General features: G+C 37.8%; 1 protein-coding gene across 3 annotated transcripts in view; it reads right to left on the bottom strand.

The window, feature by feature from the left end:
- The window catches only part of NKAIN3 (sodium/potassium transporting ATPase interacting 3), a 605428-nt gene that overhangs the window by 128027 nt on the left and 454849 nt on the right, over positions 1 to 22552 (bottom strand). For all 3 annotated transcript variants that reach the window (XM_032882627.1, XM_032882628.1, XM_032882626.1), the window contains exon 4: positions 11403 to 11600. In XM_032882627.1, coding sequence (XP_032738518.1) covers positions 11403 to 11600 — 198 coding nt within the window. The remainder of the gene's footprint in view (positions 1 to 11402; positions 11601 to 22552) is intronic.

The following is a 22552-nucleotide window of genomic DNA, read 5'->3' as shown; positions in this document are numbered from 1 at the left end:
CTGAAATCCGTTTATAAATTGAATCTCCACTGATTTTCTTCTTTGTTTTTCATGCAGTCTCAGAACTCAGAATGGTTTCCTATTCACACGTAGGCATAGAAAGATCTTCCAAAGCCCCACCTGAAAGAATTACCTGGTGGTTTTGGCTTTGATCTGATGATTTACTCCTTTAACAAGAATAATTGGATATTAATAATAATTGCATGGAACTTGCTTCCTCTGTCCAGTACATGTTTCTTCTGTCCAGCACATTTTGTGTAAGACAAAAAAACCTCACAGTTTGAAGATTTGGACTTACACAAAATTGTGAAATACATGAACAAGATTTGCAAGTTGATACTTCAGAACTTCAATATCTTTCCAAAGCATACATGAAAAGATATATTTAGATCTATGTTTCCTTTTGTTTTATGTATTAAAGAAGTATCCTCAATAATCATATTGGTTTTGGATCTATAACAACCAGGTTTGACGTCCCCTCCCCAGTCACTGACCACAGGACCTTGGACAAGATATTTATTTTATGTCACAGTTTCTTCATATATAACTAGAGATAAGAAAGCCTACTTTTCATTATTCATTAGACAATTATGCAAGATAACACTACAAAAGAAGATACCAAGACACATGTTGCACACCCAGTCATGATACTTGTGATTCTTTTTATTACCAACACTGGCTTTAGAATCCTTTATAGCCAAGGATTATAACACACTTTTCTATTTATTTGGATTAGATTAGCTTATTACTGAAAACTTTGTGTATCCTAAAGATTTTAATTGTTCATGTTTCATTGTCTACAGGGCTTCCTGATTATCTTTGCTACCAAGTAATAATTATGCATTACAAATATTTGCTCAAATTTTATATGAATTAATTTTAAATGAAAGAGCTATTTACACTGATCAGATTAAATAAAGAGCACCACCTTCCTCATAGATTTTTTGTTATCAGTTTTACTTTTAGTTAAATGTGAAAGGGCAGTACTGCACTAATTGCTTTAAGCCATTATGAAAAGATAATTTTTAACAATTAGAATGGCATGATTTTTCAGCCTGAGAAGGTATACCTTCTACTTCTAGATGGTGCTTCTTTTAGGCAGACTGTGTTTAAGTTTCACAGTAGATCTGGAAATATTCACTTAATTATTAAAACTATTTCCAAAAATGATCTGTGTTTGATTGCTATTATTTTACATGTCAAGCAGAGATAAAAGCTACCGGCGGAGCAAGATTCCCAGACTCAGCTCAGGAACTAGCAGCATCATCTACCCTATTGTTCAAATCCAAACCCTAAGTTCCATCCTTACTTCTTCCTTTTCCTCACATGTCACTTGCGCTCATCCTGCAAGGACCCTTGTCTAAGCATTTCTACTCAAGTTCAAGTCACCATCCGCTCTCAGGTGGTCTATTGGAATAGCCGACAAACTGACTTGTTTTCTTCCATTCTTATTCTCCAATCCATTCCTCAAACAGCTCCAAAGCTGCTTTCCTAAACATAGATCATACCACTGTCCTGGTTGAAACACAGTAGTACCTTGCCAGTATCTTACAATCTAACTCGAATTCTGTACCATGCCTTCTCTAATGCCTACCTTCTCTCATTTCATCTCTCACAACTCACTTGTTTGCTCTCTAGGCTCTGGCCATGTGTACCTTTCTGTTGTGTACCTATTCTGTGTACCTATTTGGTAGAATATCCTCTGGACTATTCCTAGCCCCATGCCAATTGACTTCATTTGTATCTCAGCTCAAATGCCGCTTCCTAAAAGACATCTTCTCTGGCTACTCTGATAAGTATTGACTAACCCAATTTGACCATTTGTTATCATTAAGTCCTTTTTGGATAGATATTTAGAGGAAGTCAAGGGCCAGAGTTTTTCTCTCTACAGCCTTGCTGAGCAAGCGAGTCTTAGTATAAATGTTGCCACAATATTTCTTAGCAAATAACACAAAGCCAGTTACAAAACTTGTCCTGCAAGTTCAAAGTCCTGGCTCTCTATCCCTTTGGGCATCTGAATGCTGACATTTTGCTTGCGTACCAATCTTCCCTAATAGACTGAATGATACCATGGGGGAGGACCATGTCAAATTCTGCTTGTTTGGTTTATCTCCATCCTTTCCTCCCCAAGCCTCCTAGCACAGTGCTTTGTGTAGAAGAGGGGACTTACTGAGTATGTATTGCTGAATGAATGATATACTGCTTGTTTTCATTTAGAAAGAACATGAGAAATGACAAAAGATGTTCTTTATGGAATTTGTACAAAATTTGATCTTTCTAAAAGGAGAATGTAAACCTTTTTGAAATAATCCTTATTATTATGAAAGCCATTTTTCTTTTTACCTGATAATTAATCCTACCTAGGGCAAAAGATGAAATGTCTGCCAACAGATGAATGACATTAAATTACCCTAAGCAAAGCATCAATAAAATTAGCTTTCTTGCTTCTAATATCTCCATAAGCCCAAGTCACAATGTTTGCTTTGATTAATTATTAAACATATCTCAGATTTTCTATATAATCGTTTTTGTGCTAGATATGATTTCTAATTAAGCTTTGCATTTCTCTGATGAAATTGTATTTAAGTCCACCAAATGTCATAACTCACTTTTGCATTTAATAATCAATGTTTAGCAGATTATTTGAAACAAGCAGGGCAGTAATAACTTATGAAAACCTGCAAACACGTCTGGGATAATCATGAGTATCTAGGCCTTTGTGAGACTTAATTTGGTTGTTTGGAAATGGTATGGAATTTGTGGTTTGAGACATAAATGTCTGTGATAACTGATTAACATACTGAATAAAATCCAATCGTACACATACTATTAAGGAGAATGCTATGGAATAAGAAGAATATGAACTTTAAATGCATACATGTTTTAGGTCGTTAAAACCCCAGATGCTGTGATGTTACTATTAGATTTATGTATATTAGACATATTAGATTTATGTATATTAGACATTTGGTCTAAATGTCTATAAGAGCTGAGAATTGCTATCTGTAATCTGGAGGTTTCCAAAACATGGATATATATGTAGACAAAATATATAGAAGATTGAGCCAAATTCCATCAGTGAGCAGGTAAGGGATTTATACATTTAAGTTGCGTTTCTGAAAATTTTGCTTAATATTGTACTTGTATTATAACAGACAAAAATATTAGAAGTAAATATATGATAGAGTATTATTCAGCCATAAAAAGGAATATAGTTCTTCTACATACTACATGAGTGAACCTTGAAAACATTCAGAATGAAAGAAGCCAGACACAAAAACCCACATATTAAATGATTTCATTTATATGGAATGATGAGAATAGGCAAATCCATAAAGACGGAAGGTAGAGTAGTTGTTGCTTAGGATTGGGGAGGAAGAAAGGATAGGTGGAATAGCTAACAGGTCAAGGTTTCTTTTGAAGGTGATGAGTATGTTCTGAAATTGACAATGGTGTTGGTTGCCCTATCTGTGAATAAACTGAAAACGACTGAACTGTATGCTTTAAAGGGGTGGTTTGTATGACATGTGAATTATATTTCAGTAAACCCTTTAAAAAATGTATGCCCATTTCAAAGAAAGAGTGAGTACACTGCTAAGACATGAATAACAAGAAAGATGTTACTTAAAATTATAGTTCAGACAAACACTTTCAAACACAAGCAGTTTTACTGACCAGGCATACTCCTGGTTCCTGAACACAAATGTCTCAGCCAAAACCCTTTTAGTGTTGTTAACATGGCAATTCTTCCCCCACAACCATAAACCCTTCCCAATATTTTGGTGGTCCAATAACTGATTCCTTTATGGAACTCTGAATGGACTGTTGACTCAGTTTTCTGAGGCTGGAAATGAATACATAGAGACCAAATATGCTGGACAGGGAATAACTAATCTAAAAACTAATAATTTCAGGTAGTAGTTAGAAATTGCTCACATTTTGGTACAGGTAGAAACCATCTATTTCATATAAAAATAGATTTCCTGGGAAAGAGTGATTCTCAGAAGAGTTTAGGGTAGGAAAGATTGACTATGATTTTTTTCCTGTTAGTAGCACCTAGAAAGCCACAGCAAGCCATCAACAAAAAAAGGAATCTGATATACTTCACATTCAGTAAATGTTGAAATCTTCCTTTTTTTTTTTTTTTTTTAAACAACAAAAAAGTGGTTAAAAGATATTTGGGAGGTACCTGGGTGGCTCGGTTGGTTAGGCATCCTACTTTTGGTTTCAGCTTAGGTCATGATCTCAGGATCCTGAGATCGAGCCTCTGGTTGGGCTCTGTGCATCCAGAGTCTGCTTGAGAGTCTCTCCCTCTCCCTCTCCTCCTCCCCTCACATGTGCACTCTCTCTCTCTCTCTAATAGATAAATTAAATCTTTAAAAAAGACATTTTCAAGGGTAAAGGAAACATTTTGAACTATTCACTTTATAAGTCATATAACTATTGGATAATTATTCATTGCTCTCTTTTACTTTAAAAAAATATGTCAGTAAACTCACCAACACAGAAGAGATTCAGGGCCTTAACAGCTCTGAAAGATATTACCACTGACCTCAGCAAAGGGCTATATGGAAATGGGAGGCACTCTTTCCAATGTCCTAATGAAGCACGACAAAGTAGTTAAGACCATGCACTCTGGATTCCATCTGCCTGGGTGTGAGGTCAGCTTTGCTTATTACAAGCTGTGTGACCTTGGGAAAATTACTTAATTTCTCTGTACATCTGGGCTTTCACACTTGAAAAATGAATAAAATAATACTTTCTTCTTGGGTTGTTTTAAAGTTTAAGTGAGTTCATATTTGCAAAGCACTCAGAGGAGCTCCAAACATATTGGGAGCTTGTTAAATAAATGTAAATGTTAACACAGAAATAAAACAACAACAAAAAAGCCACATTTCACTCTATTTACATGTTTGGAGGCGTATAATTGATAGCAATTGGAACTTATTTCAAAGCTTGTCTTTCGACTTGCATTCTTACACTGTGTGAGCATATGTTACTGACTTAGCAATAGTATTATCTGCTCCTGTCACTGGGGCATTTACTCTAAGCAGATGGAACGGATATCTATACAGCCTTTTGAGGATAAAGATTCTGCAGGATACCTTGTGGTCTAATGTTACTTTTCACCCTATTGAGTTTTAATTTATCTTTAAGCTGAATGTATCTGATATGAAGGCAGAAAACAGTGATGAACACTGACATGACCAGATAGATTGAAATGCAAACAGAATGGGGATGATGGAAAAGCCATTCTCGGAGTGTTCTGGGGCCCAGGTCTGACCATGGGGACAGCCTCCAAAGACATTAAAGAACGAGACTCGTCACCTATCAGATATGAAGGAGAATATATTGACAGTGAGGATTCAAGACAGTACGTGTGTGGCGCCTGCGTGGCTCATTCAGTTAAGCAGCTGCCTTTGGCCCTGGTCATGATCCCAGGGTCCTGAGATCGAGCCCCGCATTGGGCTCCTTGCTCAGCGGGAACCTGCTTCTCCGTCCCCCTCTGCCTGCCACTCCCCCTTCTTGTTCTCTCTCTCTGTCAAAAACAAATAAATAAAATCTTAAAAAAAAAAAAAAAGACAGCATATGTGTAAAAATATCTCCAAAGAGAGATAGGTAAGGTGAGTTTTAAAGATCTCTTCAGGTTTAGAGATTAGAATTTGTTTACCAGTTTTAAAAAAGAGGCTCTTAAAAAAAAGTCTATCTATCTCTATGTATGTATGTATAATATATATATATATATATATATACCTGTTATTTAATAGTTACCATGAGCATATGGATCTATTTGCCAGCAAATACCTAATGCCAAAAGTTGAAAAAGAACCTTAAGTTGCATATTCATTATTATTAACCTCAGAACTGAGGAATCCACTAAAACAAAATAACTTGTAGTAACTATAGATTTAAGAGTGCCTCCAAATGGTCATGTAAATATTATGAGATTGAGGAATGTTTAATGATCCAAGAAAAACATCTATAACATCCCATCCAGTCTTCTATGCAAATCACGTGACGATTTAACAGTATGTTAAAAACGTGACACAATACCTAAAAACATTCTGGGAGAAAACACATAATTCCACATCTGTTTTTTGCCTCTTACATCTTATCCTTGACTGCTTATTTAAATCACAAATTCCTTTCCATGTTTTAATATAAAACTTTATATAAAATTATCATAGTTATTGCTATCTATCTACTGATCATGTTGATGTACTGTAAATTGTTATACTATCTTGAACAGGATATGTGTAGACATACCTAGTTTTGCTATCATACATAACAGTGAAAAGAGTATCATGCAGACAGCTCTTTGTTTCTATTGAATTATTTTCTCAGGAGAAATTCCACTGAGTGAGCTTACAGGGCCAAAGGTACAGACATTTTAATGGGCTTTGCAATAAAGAATGTCTTTACCAGTAAGTTGGCAAAAATTTACTTCAATGTTACGTGTTAATTTTTTTTAAAGTTGTTAAACTAGTGTAAATTTAATTTGCACATATCAAGTTACTATTGAAAATAATCACATTTTACACCTTTGCGTGCCATTTGGATTTTCTCCTTTGTGATTACATTTGTTTGTATTCTTCATTAACTTAATGATTCAATTTCATTGTTTTTATTATTTATTTAAATGACTTCACCATATGTTATTGATAATGAGCCTTTGCTTATCATATGTGATACAAATACGACTTTTAGTTACTTGTTTCATTTCACTTTTGTAAGATTTCATGTTCAGATGTTTGGTAATTAAATAAATAAAATATAATACTGTATAATGAGATTAACTGGTTATAGAGATTCTTTCAATCAGAAATATTTCATCTATATTCTCCAGTGGAAAAAGGAAGTGCTGTATTTTGGGTTGTAGCATTTGATTTCATATATATGTTTCTTCTTTAAATCTGTGGTGTTACATTTCCAGAACGGAAATCTGATTTAAAAATATGTACAGGATAGGGTTTGGAATTTAACTGGACATAATTTTACATTTTCACCAGAAACTGTTTTGCTGTTCTCCTTAATGGGAGTAAAGTAAGTAAGCAAGCTAGTAAAGGCCCTCTCAAATAACACATAGATGCAGAAGAACGAATTCACAGGGAGACTTATGGTCTTGGAGCGGACTGACTTTCCTTTTCCTTGCACCTGGGTCCTCTCCCCAACTCCAAACAAATAACATCTGCATCAGAAATAACTTGGAAACATGTTGTTTGGATAGGTTTTCTTTACCAAATGGTATGAAACAAAATTAAGACATAGCCTCAGTAAATTATATTCAAGGTTTAAAAATTATGCACTGTGTTTTGTAAAACTAAAGTTGAGAAAATATATACAGTTTACTCAACAACTCTGAATGAATAGCTTCTCTGGGTTAGGTAGAGCCATAGGCATTAGGGATATGAGGTAAATGAGGAGTCAAAGCCACAGCGTTTAGGAGCATGCTACTGGCCTTTCACTTGCTCCTTCAATCATTGTTTCACTATGATAATTCTGAAATTTTTCATGAAAATATGAAATTTATTCAGTCAGCCAAATGCTCTCAAGAGGCATGAGTAGGAACGAATTCTAGGGAACCAGAATGAGGAAAATAAATACATATTAAATAAATATTTAGTCCTCAGAATAAAAATTCATGATTGAGTGTCTTATGAAGACGGTGGAAATGACATTTTTCATTCAGGAAATGGATGTCAGGTATGGGATTAAAGACCCAAGAGTTCAACAGCCCACCAGGATAGAGACCTTGGCCTCTGAAGGACCAACTGGGATAGGAGAGGGAGAGGAACAGAGCAATTATAGTAGGAACATCAGTAATAGTAATATATTCCTATGGGAATCTTTGGCTGGTGATTAGAAAGCAAGTGAGTAATCAGACTGGCACTTGGTAATCTTCCCCCGCAGGGGAGCAAGTACACATGTGATGGTGAGTGAGGCAGAACGGGGGGCAGAAAGACTATCAACTCTCCAGGAAGTCACTGGCCGTCCTTCCGGTAGAAATGATGAGCAAATGAACTGAGGGCAGGGGCAGTGCTCACAGAGAGGAGGGATTAACATCATCCCATAGCTTGATCTTGGCTACCGTTCTTGACACGTCATCTCCTCCACGGATTCGATTTTGTTCCTCTCCTCATACTGTCCACAGTTTCTCTTTGGATTCTACCCTGAAGTTTAAGTTGATGTTCTGACAATTTGCAAGAGTCCCGCTAGGGGCTATGGAGAGATCAGGGCCACAGGAACTCCCTCTCTGCCTTCCACACTCCCTTTCCTGCTCATCCAGGGTGCCAGTGAGGGAAGCCCAAGACAGGAAGCTGCTGTGCAGAGACAGCAGCACTGACCCAGGGTGGAAGCCGGAGCTCTGGTGCTGGGGACAGTTGTGGCACGTGGTCCCACAGGGAATCCCAGGTGGTTGCCTTCTTGCCAAATTCTGCTATTTTTGTTGTTGTTGTTGGTTTCTTTCTGTCAGGCTTGTATGTAGTCCCTGTAGATGTTTACGACTGGGATTTCATGTTTTCCAGTTCCAAGCTCTACTCTCAGGTGGGACAATACAGGCAGGATTCATCAGCAAAGCAGAGCTGTATCCATGGATAAATCATTCAAATACTTTCCTCTCCCTTTGCCAGAGAGCTGCTGCCTTCGAATCCCAAGACCTCCCTCCATAATCCTGCCCACTTCCATTGTCCTCTCCTGCATCCTTCTAGATCTTTCTGCACTTCCAGCACGATGACAGGGGTCCTCCCCCTTCCCCCGACAACCCCCAGTTCAACAGGCCTCCAGGGCCTTGCCCCATCTCAAACCGCTTTATCCCTTTGCCAAGTTGTTGCCCATACAACACAGGCTGTTAAATACTGCAACCATCACCCTCCTTTTCAGGAATAAGACAGACGTCTCAGCACATGCTAGGCGACTGCTACAGCAGTTGCTCCCACGTCACCACATTAGAAATTGCAATTCTAATAATTGTAAACACATTTATATGAAATAAGTGGAAAATATAGAAAGCCCATATAACCACACAATAATAAATAATTTCACAGCTGTGAAACAATTTCAGGGTATATTTCATTTCAATATAAAAAAGATAAAATATTGGAAATCTTATCTCACAGGTGTATTACCCAAGAAAAGTCAGAGATGAGCAACTAATCCTTTTATTGCTAGAAGGCTGACTTCTATAATCAGGACCATACATGCTGGTGGACAGTTTGAATATGTCAAGGAATTAATTTATAACTGACGAGTACTTTTAGGTGGCAACATCTATTTTATTTAGTATTTCTCCTTAGTGTATGTTTTTAGGTGCCAATTCAGGCCCTTATTGAATAAATACTGTAACCTTGTCATTCATTTGATATGGAGAAATGACTTTTTGATTCCATGGTATTCTGCTGATTATAAAAAGTTTGAATATTATGCTCTCATTCCACAAAATGGTTTAGCAATTTACTATGAATAATTTTTAAAAGGAGAGAGATCTGTCCAGATATGAAAAATTCTAGAAAAATGCTTCAGAATTAAAAAAAAAAAGAACAGGAATCTAGTGTATAATAGTTTAGAATCTAGTGTATAATAATAGAGTAGTTGTGTACCTTAAAATAGATTGAAAATTTTTAAGACAATTTGCCTCTATATATTTTTAAAATAATCATTTAAGCATATATATCTGCCACAGTTTCATATGTAAACCTCTAAGAGATTAAAGAATGACCAGAAAATAGGAAAAGACTGATAAGGATCTATTGACAATTGGCAATATATAGAAACCAAGAATAATCAGATTCCTTAAATATTGAGGCCCAACCTTTTTCTATTTTTATCTATTTCTGTTTTTTATCCAGTACAGAATTTGCCTTTAATTGAACTAGAACCCTAAACAAGCTTTGATTTTTTAATTCTAGTCTTCATCTTTCTAGAAAATTGTATTTTAAATGTGCTCTAAAACACTTTTTTAGAATTTAAATATGCAGATCAAAGAACAATAATTCATACATTGTACAAGTGAGGTGAGACCACTACACTGGTGGCCCCAAATGAGCCATGGTTCCTGGTACTGTCACTTTTTTATAGCCGCCCCCCTTCACTCAGCTTGGGTTTGGTCATATGACTTGCTATAGTTGGCATTACTCAAGTAGATGCCTGATAAATGCCTACATGTTGGGTTTCTCTTGGAACCTCGATGCCTTGCTATAAGAAAGCCTGTGAAGTTTCTGCAAAAAGACAAGATGGAAGAGGAGGAAGAGGCTGTGGAGGAGACTGTGGTCCAATAGCCAGCACCAGACATATGCATGAGGCTTTCTTGGATATTCTAGCCCCAGCAGAGTTCCTGGTTGAAAGGATCCTAGGAGTGAACCTGTAGGATATGATGTGGACCAGAAGAACTCCTCAGCTAAACCGTGTCCCAGCTCCTGACCCACAGAACTCTAAGCAACACATTTATACTGCTAAAGTCATTCTATTCTGAAGTGGTCTGTTATGCAGCAGTAGATAAGGGAGAGTAAGGATTTTTCAAGCTTCTTTCTAGAAATAATTCCAAGATACGTTCTTCACTGACATACACCTCTTCTATTTCTGTTGTCTATTTATTCACTATTGAGCCTATATCTTTTTTTTTCTGACTCTACCTCTAACCAGTTGGACAGAAGGACTGAGATGGATAGTTGGTTGGTATAAAAAGTGTGACTGAGAAAGGCTTTATTACACATCGACTCAAACAACATGCCAAGTCCTTGCTGGATCTCAAAGGAGCACCACTCTTGATGATGGTATATATCTTAAGTTAATGTTAGTCCACATGGAATCAAACTGTAGGTGGGACAATCTGGTAGAAGAAACAAACAGATTCCCAGCACATAAACCTTGTGTGGTCCATTCAAGTCATTTCTTCTCTCTGCTCCTTTCTATGGAATTATATCTTGACACCAAATGTTAGGCACTACAATGTAGAAAACTCTTTGGAGGGATTTGTTTTCTTAAGGATTTATTATTTGAAATATGAGGCTTATCAGATTGAGCAAGCCATTGAGTGTGTTTGCATCCTTCTTCCTCTGGAACTATTAGTTAAAGGATGCTTTCAAAGTAGAAGTAGTAGCAGAGTGTAAGTAGAGAATGTACGAGGCTACTTCTGGGGGACAGCAATGCTATTGTCTTAAATGGTGTGTATTGTTAGAACTATAGCAACTAACTAGTTCTAAAACAAAGTGGATACCTGGAGGAAAAGATGTAGCCTCATTAAGTAGAGCTGACGTTAGCATACTCACTGTTACTTCCATTGTTTAAAGGATGCTCTCCATGTGCTTATTTAAGGCTTTATCTACCAGATGGTTGTGGGCAGAGGTTTACTTACAAAATGCCAATAAAGGAGAGTCTAGATCAGATGATACAAATATGTTACTTACTGAGAGGAGTATCTGGACAGCACTGTGGATGACCTCTAGGTACTGGAAATCAACAATGCAGCCTGTGACGGAGACGTACGTGTAGTCGTCCATCATGCCGTGGGCTGATGGAGGCAGCACTCTTCGGACACAGCCGGGCCCATGTTCCCGCCACCATGACCGGTGCACAGAAATGTTGAATGTCATCAGATCTGTATCCTGGGTGGGCAAAAGACAGGAGAGCAAAAGGAGACAATGCCATTATATCACATCTTTGATTTTCAACCTTAGGAAGAAATCAGGGATAACCGGGTGACGGGCATGGAGGGCACATGAACACTGGGTGTTGTATGCAACTGATGAATTATTGAACATGACATCTGAAACTAACGATGTTCTGTATGTCAGCTAATTGAATTTAAATAAAAGAAGAAAAAGTAAAAAAAAAAAAAAGTAAAAAAGAAAAAAGAAGAAGAAGAATTCCAGATGAACAAAATTGTTGAAATGATTTAAATTTCAAGTGAAAAATAACAAAAGACAGAACCACAAATGGCTGTGTATGCCATATGCCCAAACTATTGGATTACAATTGTTTAATACAGAGATACAGTCTTTTGAAGAGTAACATTTTAAGGTTAGCACACATCAAAAATCCAGAGACAAGACCCATACATTCGTTCATTTTAAAAATTATCTTGTTCAGTTTGAAACTTTTCTTCATTTTCTTGTTCATCATCATCAGTATCACCATCGTGGGCTAACATTTAATGAGTGCTTTTTTGCATGCTAGATATTGTTCTAAGCATTTTTCATACTTGTATCTCCTTTAATATTCATGCAGATACTATTACCAACCCAGTTTATAATAAGGTGAATAACAGTCCTCCCAAAAGACATTCACATCCTACTCCCTGGAACCTGTGACTTTTACCTTCTTTTGGATGATCTGAGTGGGGCTAAATGTAATCACTTGTATCCTTGTAAGAGGGAGTCTGAGGGAGATCAGACACGAGGAAGAAAAGGAGAAGGCAGTGCGAGCACGCAGGCAGAAGGTGGAGTAACGTGGGCACAAGGCCAGGAAACATGGAAGAGATAAGGAAGGATTCTCTTCTAGAGCTCCAGAAGGAACACGGCCCTGACAGCACCTTGAATTCAGACCAGCGAAACTGATTTCAGAATTCTGGCCTTCAGAATTGTGCGAGTAAGTTTCTGTTTGTAGTATCTTGTTATAGACCAGCCATGAGAAACTAAGACAGGTAAGGAAAGTAAGTCGCAGAGAGGTAAAATAGATTGCCCAATTTAATGAATAAATTAAATAAATTGCTTATTTAATGAGAGACCCCCAAACCTGATCCTATGCAGTCTGTACTTTCAGCTATGAAGTTTGTGCTATCCCTTTACCTACTCTGTTCTCCCTCCCAAATCCCTACAATTCTTCAAACCCTAAAGAGAGCTGGGTACTTCCTCTTCCATTTTTTCCAGAAAATACCACTGACAGCCAGAGTGAAAGAACAAAGAAGGCAATCTTTGACATTTACATATCAAAATAAGCTTTCTAAGCTTTTAGCAGAGACAACAGCCCAGGTGTTTAATCCTCAAAGGATGCCTTTTAGTATTTTGGGGGAATGTCAGCCTTGCACAACTAAGAGCATACAGTTTTTGCCATAACAATAGCTTAGAAAAAATACAGGAGGAGCCAGGATCTCGACTTTCAAATAACCTAAAAATTACAGCTGCACGGTGGAGCCAGAAGGAGCAAGCGTGATGATGGGGAGCAACCCACCCCACCAACACCCAGGACCAGGACACTGCACCTGCAGGGAAGCCCCAGGAACAGGAGGGTGTCAGCTTTTGTTGATCTCCCAGCCACCACCACGAGCAAGCTCCGAACCCACTAGTGCCGCGGGGACATGATGGTCTTTTCTCAGAAGCCCAGGGGCTGCCCTATGACTGTACAACACAAACGATGCTCATCCCTACCTCAGTGGGATAAGGACAGTCCTGACCTCAATGGCATAGGACAATTCTAAGGGCCAGAAATTGGTTTTGGAACTAGTGTGAAACGGAAAGCCCTTGAACTTATATGTGGTGGGGGCTGGAAGCAAACAGTGTGAGACCTCCCAGAGCAAGGACTCCCTGTTATTCCCTGCTGTCTGTGAACATGAATCATGAGGTAGGCAAAGTTATTCTGCAGTTTTAGATTTCCCTTAATTCAAATGGAGACAAGGCAGGGGACCCAACTCAAGTCCCCTGAACCCTGACCGCAAAATCCAGCATTCCTTGGTAGCGGAAACTCTATGCCTCTTTTTTTTTTTTCTTTAATTTATTTATTTGACTGAGAGACAAACAATGAGAGAGGGAACACAAGCAAGGGCAGTGGGAGAGGGGGAAGCAGGCTTCCCACTGAGCAGGGAGTCCATTGTGGGGCTGAATCCCGGGACCCTGGGATCATGAACTGAGCCAAAGGCAAACCCTTAAGGACTGAGCCACCCGGGTGCCCCTCTATACCTCTTGAGTAGCGTATCTTGCAGGAATGAGGAAGCAAGATGCTCACCGAAAGAGGGACTCCACTGTGAAGACTGGTGAAGACCAAACCAAACCAGTCTGTGCCAAGGCAGACCCCAGTGCTGACCTTTCACCTACTTTCCTCTCCCCCCCCTTTATAATGCTATAAACATGCTAATTAAACACATGACACATGAAGAAGCATGACATGCAAGTGCACAGGTGCCAAGAAATTCCCATCTCTACATGCTTGAACATCAGTCCTTTCCTGTCTCAACTCCTTTACAAAGTTTGCGGGCCTTTGTTCTGAAATCCAGTCTGAAAGACCCTTTCGTTTCTGCTGCCTCCCTTGTGCTGGGGCATAAGGCCCAATAAAAAGCTTTTTCTGGAACTTCTGCATGGCTTCAGTCAATTTCTATTGCTTGGAGAGCCCTAGGACCCTGGTGGATTAAAAAAAAAAAAAAAAAAACTACTATTGTAAGCATGCCTCCGATTAGATCGCTATTAAAACATTTTACATCTTTTTTTTTTTTCTTTTTTGGGTTGTTGGTTTGTTACACCTATCATTCAGTTACCTTCACAGTTACAGCACTTTATTGATAATAAAACATTTTACATCTTTTTTTTTCCCCCTTGGTTCTCGGTTTGCTACATGTATCATTTGCAGTGCCCTCCGAAGGGAAAATATTATAGAAAAATAATTGCTTTAGCTAGTGAATTTGGTTTAATACAAGGCAATTTACCTGCAGCAAAACTGCACACTGACTGCTCCCTTTCCTGACCATCAGATTTAATCTCTTACAGTTAGTCCTGATCACAACCGAAAAACTATTATTTCCGTTTTAATAGAATTCATTAGGTTCAGGATGAACTGGCGTGATCTCAAAAGTCATAGCAATTTCTACTCTTTAAGCATTCTTAACCAGTGGCCTTTTCTATTGCTGGACTCTAAATTCCTTTCAATATGACTTGGACTAAAATTTATATTACACAAATAAAACAAAAGTGAATTTATGAACTCATGATACATATTTGTTACACTCATAAAATCTCTCTGTGTGGTTCTCACTTAATTTGTTGGCACTATAAATATTTATAAACTACTGTTTTCTGCAATGGCTGTATTAAAATTGGAATGAGAACATCAGTAGTATCAAAGTATACTGAAAGTTCAAACTTCTAACTTCGATTTGGTATAAAATTGTATTGCAAGTTTGTGTCTGATTTCAAGCCCCTTCAGTGGCTAGATTTCAAACATTTGAAAAAAACCCTTAACACATGATTAGTCAATTTCCTATATGAGCCACATCAGAGGAAATGCAGCACAGAAAACTATAATAGTGTTCTTTATAAAGAAAAATAAATAAATACAGAAGATCACTTAGTTTGTTGAAGCTTTTTGTTACCACACCAAACCTGTAGTTTTGAAATACATGGGTTAATGCTAAATGGCAGATCAACAAAGGGATCTTTAAAATAATTCCAAGTAGCTCAAATATCATTTCTCTTTCAGTTCTTGGAGTTAGAATATTATGTGATAATTTGAGCACATCGTGGTTAAGAAAATTGGCAACTGGTATCTTTGTCATTTTCTTTAGAATTTAAAAAATATAAACAATGATATTTGTTTTTATGCAAGTGTAAGTGATTACCAAAGGACTGGTTGCGGAACAAAGAAGAAGAAAGCAAGGAGGGGGAAGAAAACATGAAATCAAACAAAAGGGCTTGCGGGGCATGAGGACAGCCTGGAGAGAGACAGCATGTCAAGCCAACAGAAGGGAGAATCAGGGAAGGTGGTAAGGCCATAAACTCAAAGCCTGGTAAAAAAAAAAAAGGACCATTGAATCGATGACTGGTTGGGCAGGGGTTGGGGGGTAGTTTTTAATAAAATGCAATACCACGAGAGTATTGGGAGTGTAAAACTGGGTTACAAGAAATAGAGGGGACTGAGAAGAGAGAATTTGGTGTATTTTTTCCTGAAGTGTGCGAGTAAAGGTAGTGAGAACATAGGATGGTAGCTTCAAGGGTGAGCAAGGAGAACATGAGTCAATGCATGGAGAACCACTTGTTAGCTCTATCTGCTCACACTCCCAAAGTTGTGACTTAGAAGATAATTATTCCAGAATAGCTGCTTTCCCCTAATATCTATTTAAGCAAATATTAAATGTTTAAAAGTTCTTCCCTCTCTCTAGTGTGAATTCTGAACTTGTTTCCATTTTCTTCTTGAATTAAACAAGAAGGAATTTCTAGAATTCTTTGAAATGTTGTTCATGAACTGTGTAGGTGGACATACTTGCTTGCATCCCATTCACAGGAAGTGTATCGACCGTACCACAATCAGCTCAATAGTCACTTCTTTTATAGTATACCGCTATATAATTTCTTACTAATCAAGGAGCTAGTCTTTGTCTTTTCTTCTATGTACTTTGAATCATCTGCTTTGGGGGGGGGGGTATGTGTCTAATTCAACTTTAGCTAATCCTTTCTACTTCTAGAAATGGATTCTTGACTGCTAATATTCTTTTTTTTTTTTTTCTGTTTCCTTAGTTGTGGCTCAAAGAATCATCGAATCCACGTTTATGCAGTATTCTACTTTCTTTGTCTTTTTATTCTCTCTTATCCTAAGCCAGCCCCTCTGAAAGTGAACACATATTTAATGAAATAAATCTTGCTTAATTTTAAAGAGTTAGCATGGGTTTATATTTATATAACAGAATTCATGTCAGTTGAAACTTCTTTTGAAATACTTGTTCGTCTTAGAATATGAATTAGACAAGTTAAAACAACTTTCTCACACTTTTAATTTTTTTTTCACTAAAGCACTAAACATTTCAGAGGGTACTGTAGATCCACAGAATAAACACAGTGCTTGGTAGCGAGATATAAGTGTTTAGAGCACATCATACAAAGATTTGGAACCAGTTCAAACATATCAACAATTATATGTTATTTTCTTTAGAGAAAGGTTTAAAAGGTATTCAAGCTTCCATTGGAAGCATTTGTCATTTGCTGCTGCTTTCTTAGAGAATCCTTGTATAATCCATGAACAAGTCATAATCACTTAGGTTTATGCCACTGGTTCTGGAGATAAAGAGTAGTCTGCAGCTATAAATGCAGAGAACAAAGTGGTGGTTGCCAGAGGGTGGGGTGAGGGGTGGGAAAAATGGGTGAAGGGAGGTGGGAGGTATAGGCTTCCAGTTATGAAATGAATTAAGCCACAAGAATAAAAGACATAATATAAGGAATACAGTCAATGATATTGTAATAGTGTTGTATGGTGACAACTGGTAGCTACACTTGTGGTGAGCACAGCATAATGTATGAATTTGTCTAATCACTATGTTGTGCACCTGAAATAAGGTAGCAATGTAGCAACTACACTCAAATTTTAAAAACTAAAAGAAAAAAGCAGTCTGCCAAGTAAGTGGCTGTTGATCACTTTGCCTTCCTGTTTCCCATCTCTGTAAGTAGGTATTGCAGGGATTTTTCAATTCTGTATCATTGGTCACAGGCCAAAGGCTGAACAAAAAGTAATTAAGCCTTTTGTCTTCATTCTGGGGCTTAATTCTCTGGATTGAACCATTACAGGAAGCAATGAAGTCTCCTCTATCCAGTCAACAGATATTTCCGGAGTTGCTACGATGAGTTACGCATTAGGATGTAAGACTGAAGAAAGGAGATCTTATCCTGCCCTCACAGAACATACATGCTAATGGAGAAGATAGATAATAAAGTAAACAAATAAGTAGGCAAAAATAAGTATACATTTTAAAAACCAGTATGAAGGAGATGATGTGCTGGGGAGTGGCTGGAGTGTGGAATGGAGTTACTTAATACCAGATGGCCAGAGACAGAAGACATGAACAGACACTTCTCCAGTGAAGACATACAAATGGCTAACAGACTCATGGAAAAATGTTCATCACCATTAGCCATCAGGGAAATTCAAATCAAAACCACACTGAGATACCACCTTACACCAGTTAGAATGGCCAAAATTCACAACACAGGAAACAACAAATGTTAGAGAGGATGTGGAGAAAAGGGAACCCTTTTGCACTCTTGGTAGGAATGCAAGCTGGTGCAGCCACTTTGGAAAATAGTGTGGAGATTTCTCAAAAAATTAAAAATAGAGCTACCCTCTGACCCTGCAATTGCACTACTGGGTACTTACCCCAAAGATACAGATGCAGCAAAAAGGGCCATCTGTACCCCAATGTTCATAACAGCAATGGCCACAGTTGCCAAACTGTGGAAAGAACTAAGATGCTCTTCAACAGACAAATGGATAAAGAAGATGTGGCCCATATATACAATGGAGTATTATGCCTCCATCAGAAGGGATGAATACCAACTTTTGCATCAACATGGATGGAACTGGATGAGATTATGCTGAGTGAAATAAGTCAAGCAGAGAAAGTCAATTATCATATGGTTTCACTTACTTATGAAGCATAAGGAATAACATGTAGGACATTAGGAGAAGGAAAAGAAAAGTGAAGTGGGGAAATTGGAGGGGGGAGATGGATTATGAGAGACTGTGGACTCTGAGAAACAAACTGAGGGTTTCGGAGGGGATGGAGGTGGGGGGATGGGTGAGCCTGGTGATGGGTATTAAGGAGGGCATGTATTGCATGGAGCACTAGGTGTTATACGTAAACAATGAATCCTGGAACACTGTATCAAAAACTAATGATGTATTGTATGGTGACTAACATAACACAATAAAAACAAAAACAAAAAACAAAAAACAAAAACAGGATGGTCAGAGAAAGCTTCTCTGATAGCGGGTATTTGGGCTCAGACCTATTAGATGAGTCTTGCAAAGATCATGTGATGGCAAAATGGTTTCAGAACTCCAGGTGCTGACTGAAGGATCCTACAGCTAGAGGGAAGCTGAGGTGAGGATAAAAGTGGTATGTTGTGTGTGTGTGTGTGTGTGTGTGTGAGTGTGATCTCTGTCCACTGAAATGGCCTAGACACAGTATCACTCCAGTAGCAACAAACACCTCTGGTTCACACTCCCCTGTAATAAGAACCAAGCTTGTCCTCTGGAGAAATGCTAAATCCAGTGTTGGTACAAGGAAGGAACAAGGAGAGTGTGAAATGTATTTTGTGCTAAGAAAGCAAGACAATTTTCAAAAATTGATAAGTCATGTTAAAAGGATGTAGGAACCAATATAACGAGTCTGTCTGGCTGAAGTTGTAATGATTTGAGCACTAGAAAGAACCAAGATGGAGGTTCACTGAACACAACGAATCAGTGAAAATCTATGACTCCATAATGATCAAAAAGGAAAGGCAGAAAAACTCATTGTTAATATTTAAAGCGGTTACTTAAACAAGACCTCTTGCGCTTTCTGCTCACTTTTGCTGTTAACTGCTGTGAAAAAATGTTTTGTTAATTATAAAAAACAATCGTACTTGAAAAATGAGTAATTAAAGAGAAAGAATTAAGCATTTATTTTGCTTTTTTCCAGTAGGAATTCTATATCAAGTTAACCAAGTTGGTGAAATAAAGCTTTACATTATTGATGACTGTGAGGCAATAAATATAGGAGAAATAAAGTAGTTTAAAGACTTTTTTGCCAATTTTAACGGAAGTGATTCTTATAAGGATTAGCAAAGGGTTATTTAAAAAATTAAGTACATAGTTAATCCATGTAGTGCCTAAGAAGATAATACAGGTTTCTTTTTAGTGTCAAGCAACACTTACAGAACAATAATAACAATAAATACATCACATTTCAGAACTTACGAAATGTACATAAAATGATATTTAGGGAAAAATTTATAGCATTAATGTTTATGATAGAAGAGAAGAGAGGGTGAAAACACATGAGCTAAGCATCCAGATTAATAGTTTTAAAAGAATAACAGGTTAAAATGTTAGAAGAAAAGATGAACAAATATAGATTTAATTAACAAACATTTGTTATGTGCCTATGCTATTCTGGGATCTGGATTAATCCATGAAAAAAACAGACAAAAATTCCTGCTCCATTGGAGCTAACTAACATTCATGTATGGGAAGACACACCATAAATGTAACAAAAAATAAAGTACATTTCATGTTTGAAGATGACTGATATTTAAAAAGAGTAGAATAAGCACATAGAAATATCTAATAGTAGAAGGTAATTAAAAAGAAATCAAAGATCCAATAGAAAGGAGCAACAAAGCACAAATTAGATTCTTTAAAAATCTGTAGTAAAATTAACAGCATCCTGGGAAGAATGATCAAGCTTGATATGGCTCCCCCTTGTCCAGATGTGGCTTGGTGGCCACTCACGAGCAGGATAACCGCCAGTCTTTAACAGAATTATGTGGCAACACTGAGAAGTTTAAAATGGTAATGCCTCTTGATTCTGCAATTTACCCCTCTGCCTTTATTGTAGCTTACGTATCTACCTCTCTCTATATGGGTGTTCTTAGCAGCATTGTTTGCAATAGCTGAAAGTTGAGAACCACCGAGTCTGTCAGAAATTAATAAATTGGTATTCATGCAATCACAGGCTATGTGAAGTGGAAATAAATTAAGCTTATGTATATTAAAAATGATGGATCTCTTGAACATAATGTTGACAAAAAGAATCAAGTTGTGAACAGAATATTGTATGACCTCAGTAATATAAAGCTTAAAAAGTTGTACTAATACTGATTTTTTAGGAATGCACATATATATAGTAACACTTGAAATAAATATGCAAATATAACAAATAAATGCAGAACATAGAGTGAAAAAAGGAGATTAGGAAGCAGTAAACAAGAAGGGTTTAGCTGTGTTGGGAAAGATTTGTCTTTATTTCATTGGTGATAACATGAGTATTTGTTGACTATTTCATTACTCTTTATTAAGTATTACATACTGCTTGCAGATAAAAATTTTAAAAATATCTTTCCATTTCTCTCCATTCCAGTTGCCACTATCCTAGACTGGTCAGCCACTGTTTCTCCAGGACAACAGCAATGACTTTTTTTTTTTTTTTTTAAGATTTTATTTATTTATTTGACAGAGAGAGATCACAAGTAAGCAGAGAGGCAGGCAGAGAGAGAGAGAGGGGGAAGCAGGCTCCCCGCTTAGAAGACAGCCTGATGCTGGGCTCAATCCCAGGACCCTGAGATCATTGATCCTGGGCTCAATCCCAGGACCCTGAGCCAAAGGCAGAGGCTTAACCCACTAGGCACCCAGGCAGCCCTGCGATGACTTTTAAATACAACTGCTGGCATCTCTCGTTTTCCTCAGATATGTTTTCTTTATTACAGCCAGAATGATATTTTTTTAAACCCAAACACATTGACGTCACTAGTTGCTTTAAAACACTTCAAGGCGGGGCGCCTGGGTGGCTCAGTGGGTTAAGCCTCTGCCTTCGGCTCAGGTCATGGTCTCAGGGTCCTGGGATCGAGCCCCGCATCGGGCTCTCTGCTCAGTGGGGAGCCTGCTTCCTTTCCTCTCTCTCTGCCTGCCTCTCTGCCTGCTTGTGATCTCTGTCTGTCAAATAAATAAATAAAATCTTAAAAAGACAAAAACAAAAAACAAAAAAAAACCACTTCAAGGCTTTCCCACTGCCCAAAGATAAAAGATTAACTCCGTGGGACAGCTCGAGAGGTCCTACCTCCCCCACCTCCTAACACTTCTACAGACTCTTGTCCTTCCCTTTACCATCGTGCTCTAGCCACATTGACCTGCTTCCCATTCCCCAGCTGAACCGTTCTGTCTAACCTGTCAGTCTTCACTAACAGGAAGGAACACCCTGTTCCTTTTTCATAGAATATCATTTTTCACTCTCACCTTCCATCTGCTTTCTTGTCCTTATAATCAGCCATTCCCCAACCTGGGTACCTGACCAACTCCCATTTATTTTTATGTTTTAGCGGCAACCTCACATCCTCTGGAAAGTCATCCCTGAGCCCTGAAAAGTCTGGGCGATATAACTCTTCTCTGGGCTCCCAAGTACCCAGTTCTGCCACGTACTTTTATATCTTCGGGTAGTGAAGACTCATTCCTTTTTTATAATCAGTTTTCTCACTCACCTACAAGATTATAAGCCAACTATTATCAGCACTGTTTTCCCATGCCAAGCTTCCAATAATGGCTACACACACACACACACACACACGTATATATATATATATATATATATATATATATATATATTTAATCAAAAGAATGAACAAACTTAGTATCTAAGTTTTTGAGTCACAATTTCAGTTGAGAATAAAAAACAAAAACAAAAACAAAAAACACCCAGAAAGCAACTACACAACCATCGAGGTTCCTCTTATGTTGCTTGTGGGAGTGTGAATTTGTGCAGCCACTTTGGATAGTTTCATATTCCCACTGAAACCAGGTATGTGTATGCCTTATGATCCAGTGTTCCTACTCCCAGGCATGTAGCCAGGAGAGATGAATGGATACACCCACCAGAGACCTGTACAAGAATCTTAGCATTTTTTTATAGCTAAAGTCTGAAAGTGCCCCAAATGTTCATCAACAGTAGAATAGATAAATAAATATGGCATGGCTGTATGCTGGAAGCTACACAAGAAAAAAGAATGAACATGGTTAAATTTCACTGACATGACTTTGATTGAAGGAGATCAGGCTCGATAGGGTGTATACCACACAATTCCATTTCTATGAGATCCTATGAAAGGTGGGACTG

The sequence above is a fragment of the Lontra canadensis genome, unplaced genomic scaffold (genome assembly GCF_010015895.1).
Source record: "Lontra canadensis isolate GAN:19392208 unplaced genomic scaffold, GSC_riverotter_1.0 scaffold83, whole genome shotgun sequence".
In the NCBI taxonomy this organism is placed as follows: Eukaryota; Metazoa; Chordata; class Mammalia; order Carnivora; family Mustelidae; genus Lontra; species Lontra canadensis.
This window is presented reverse-complemented; position numbering and strand designations above follow the sequence as displayed.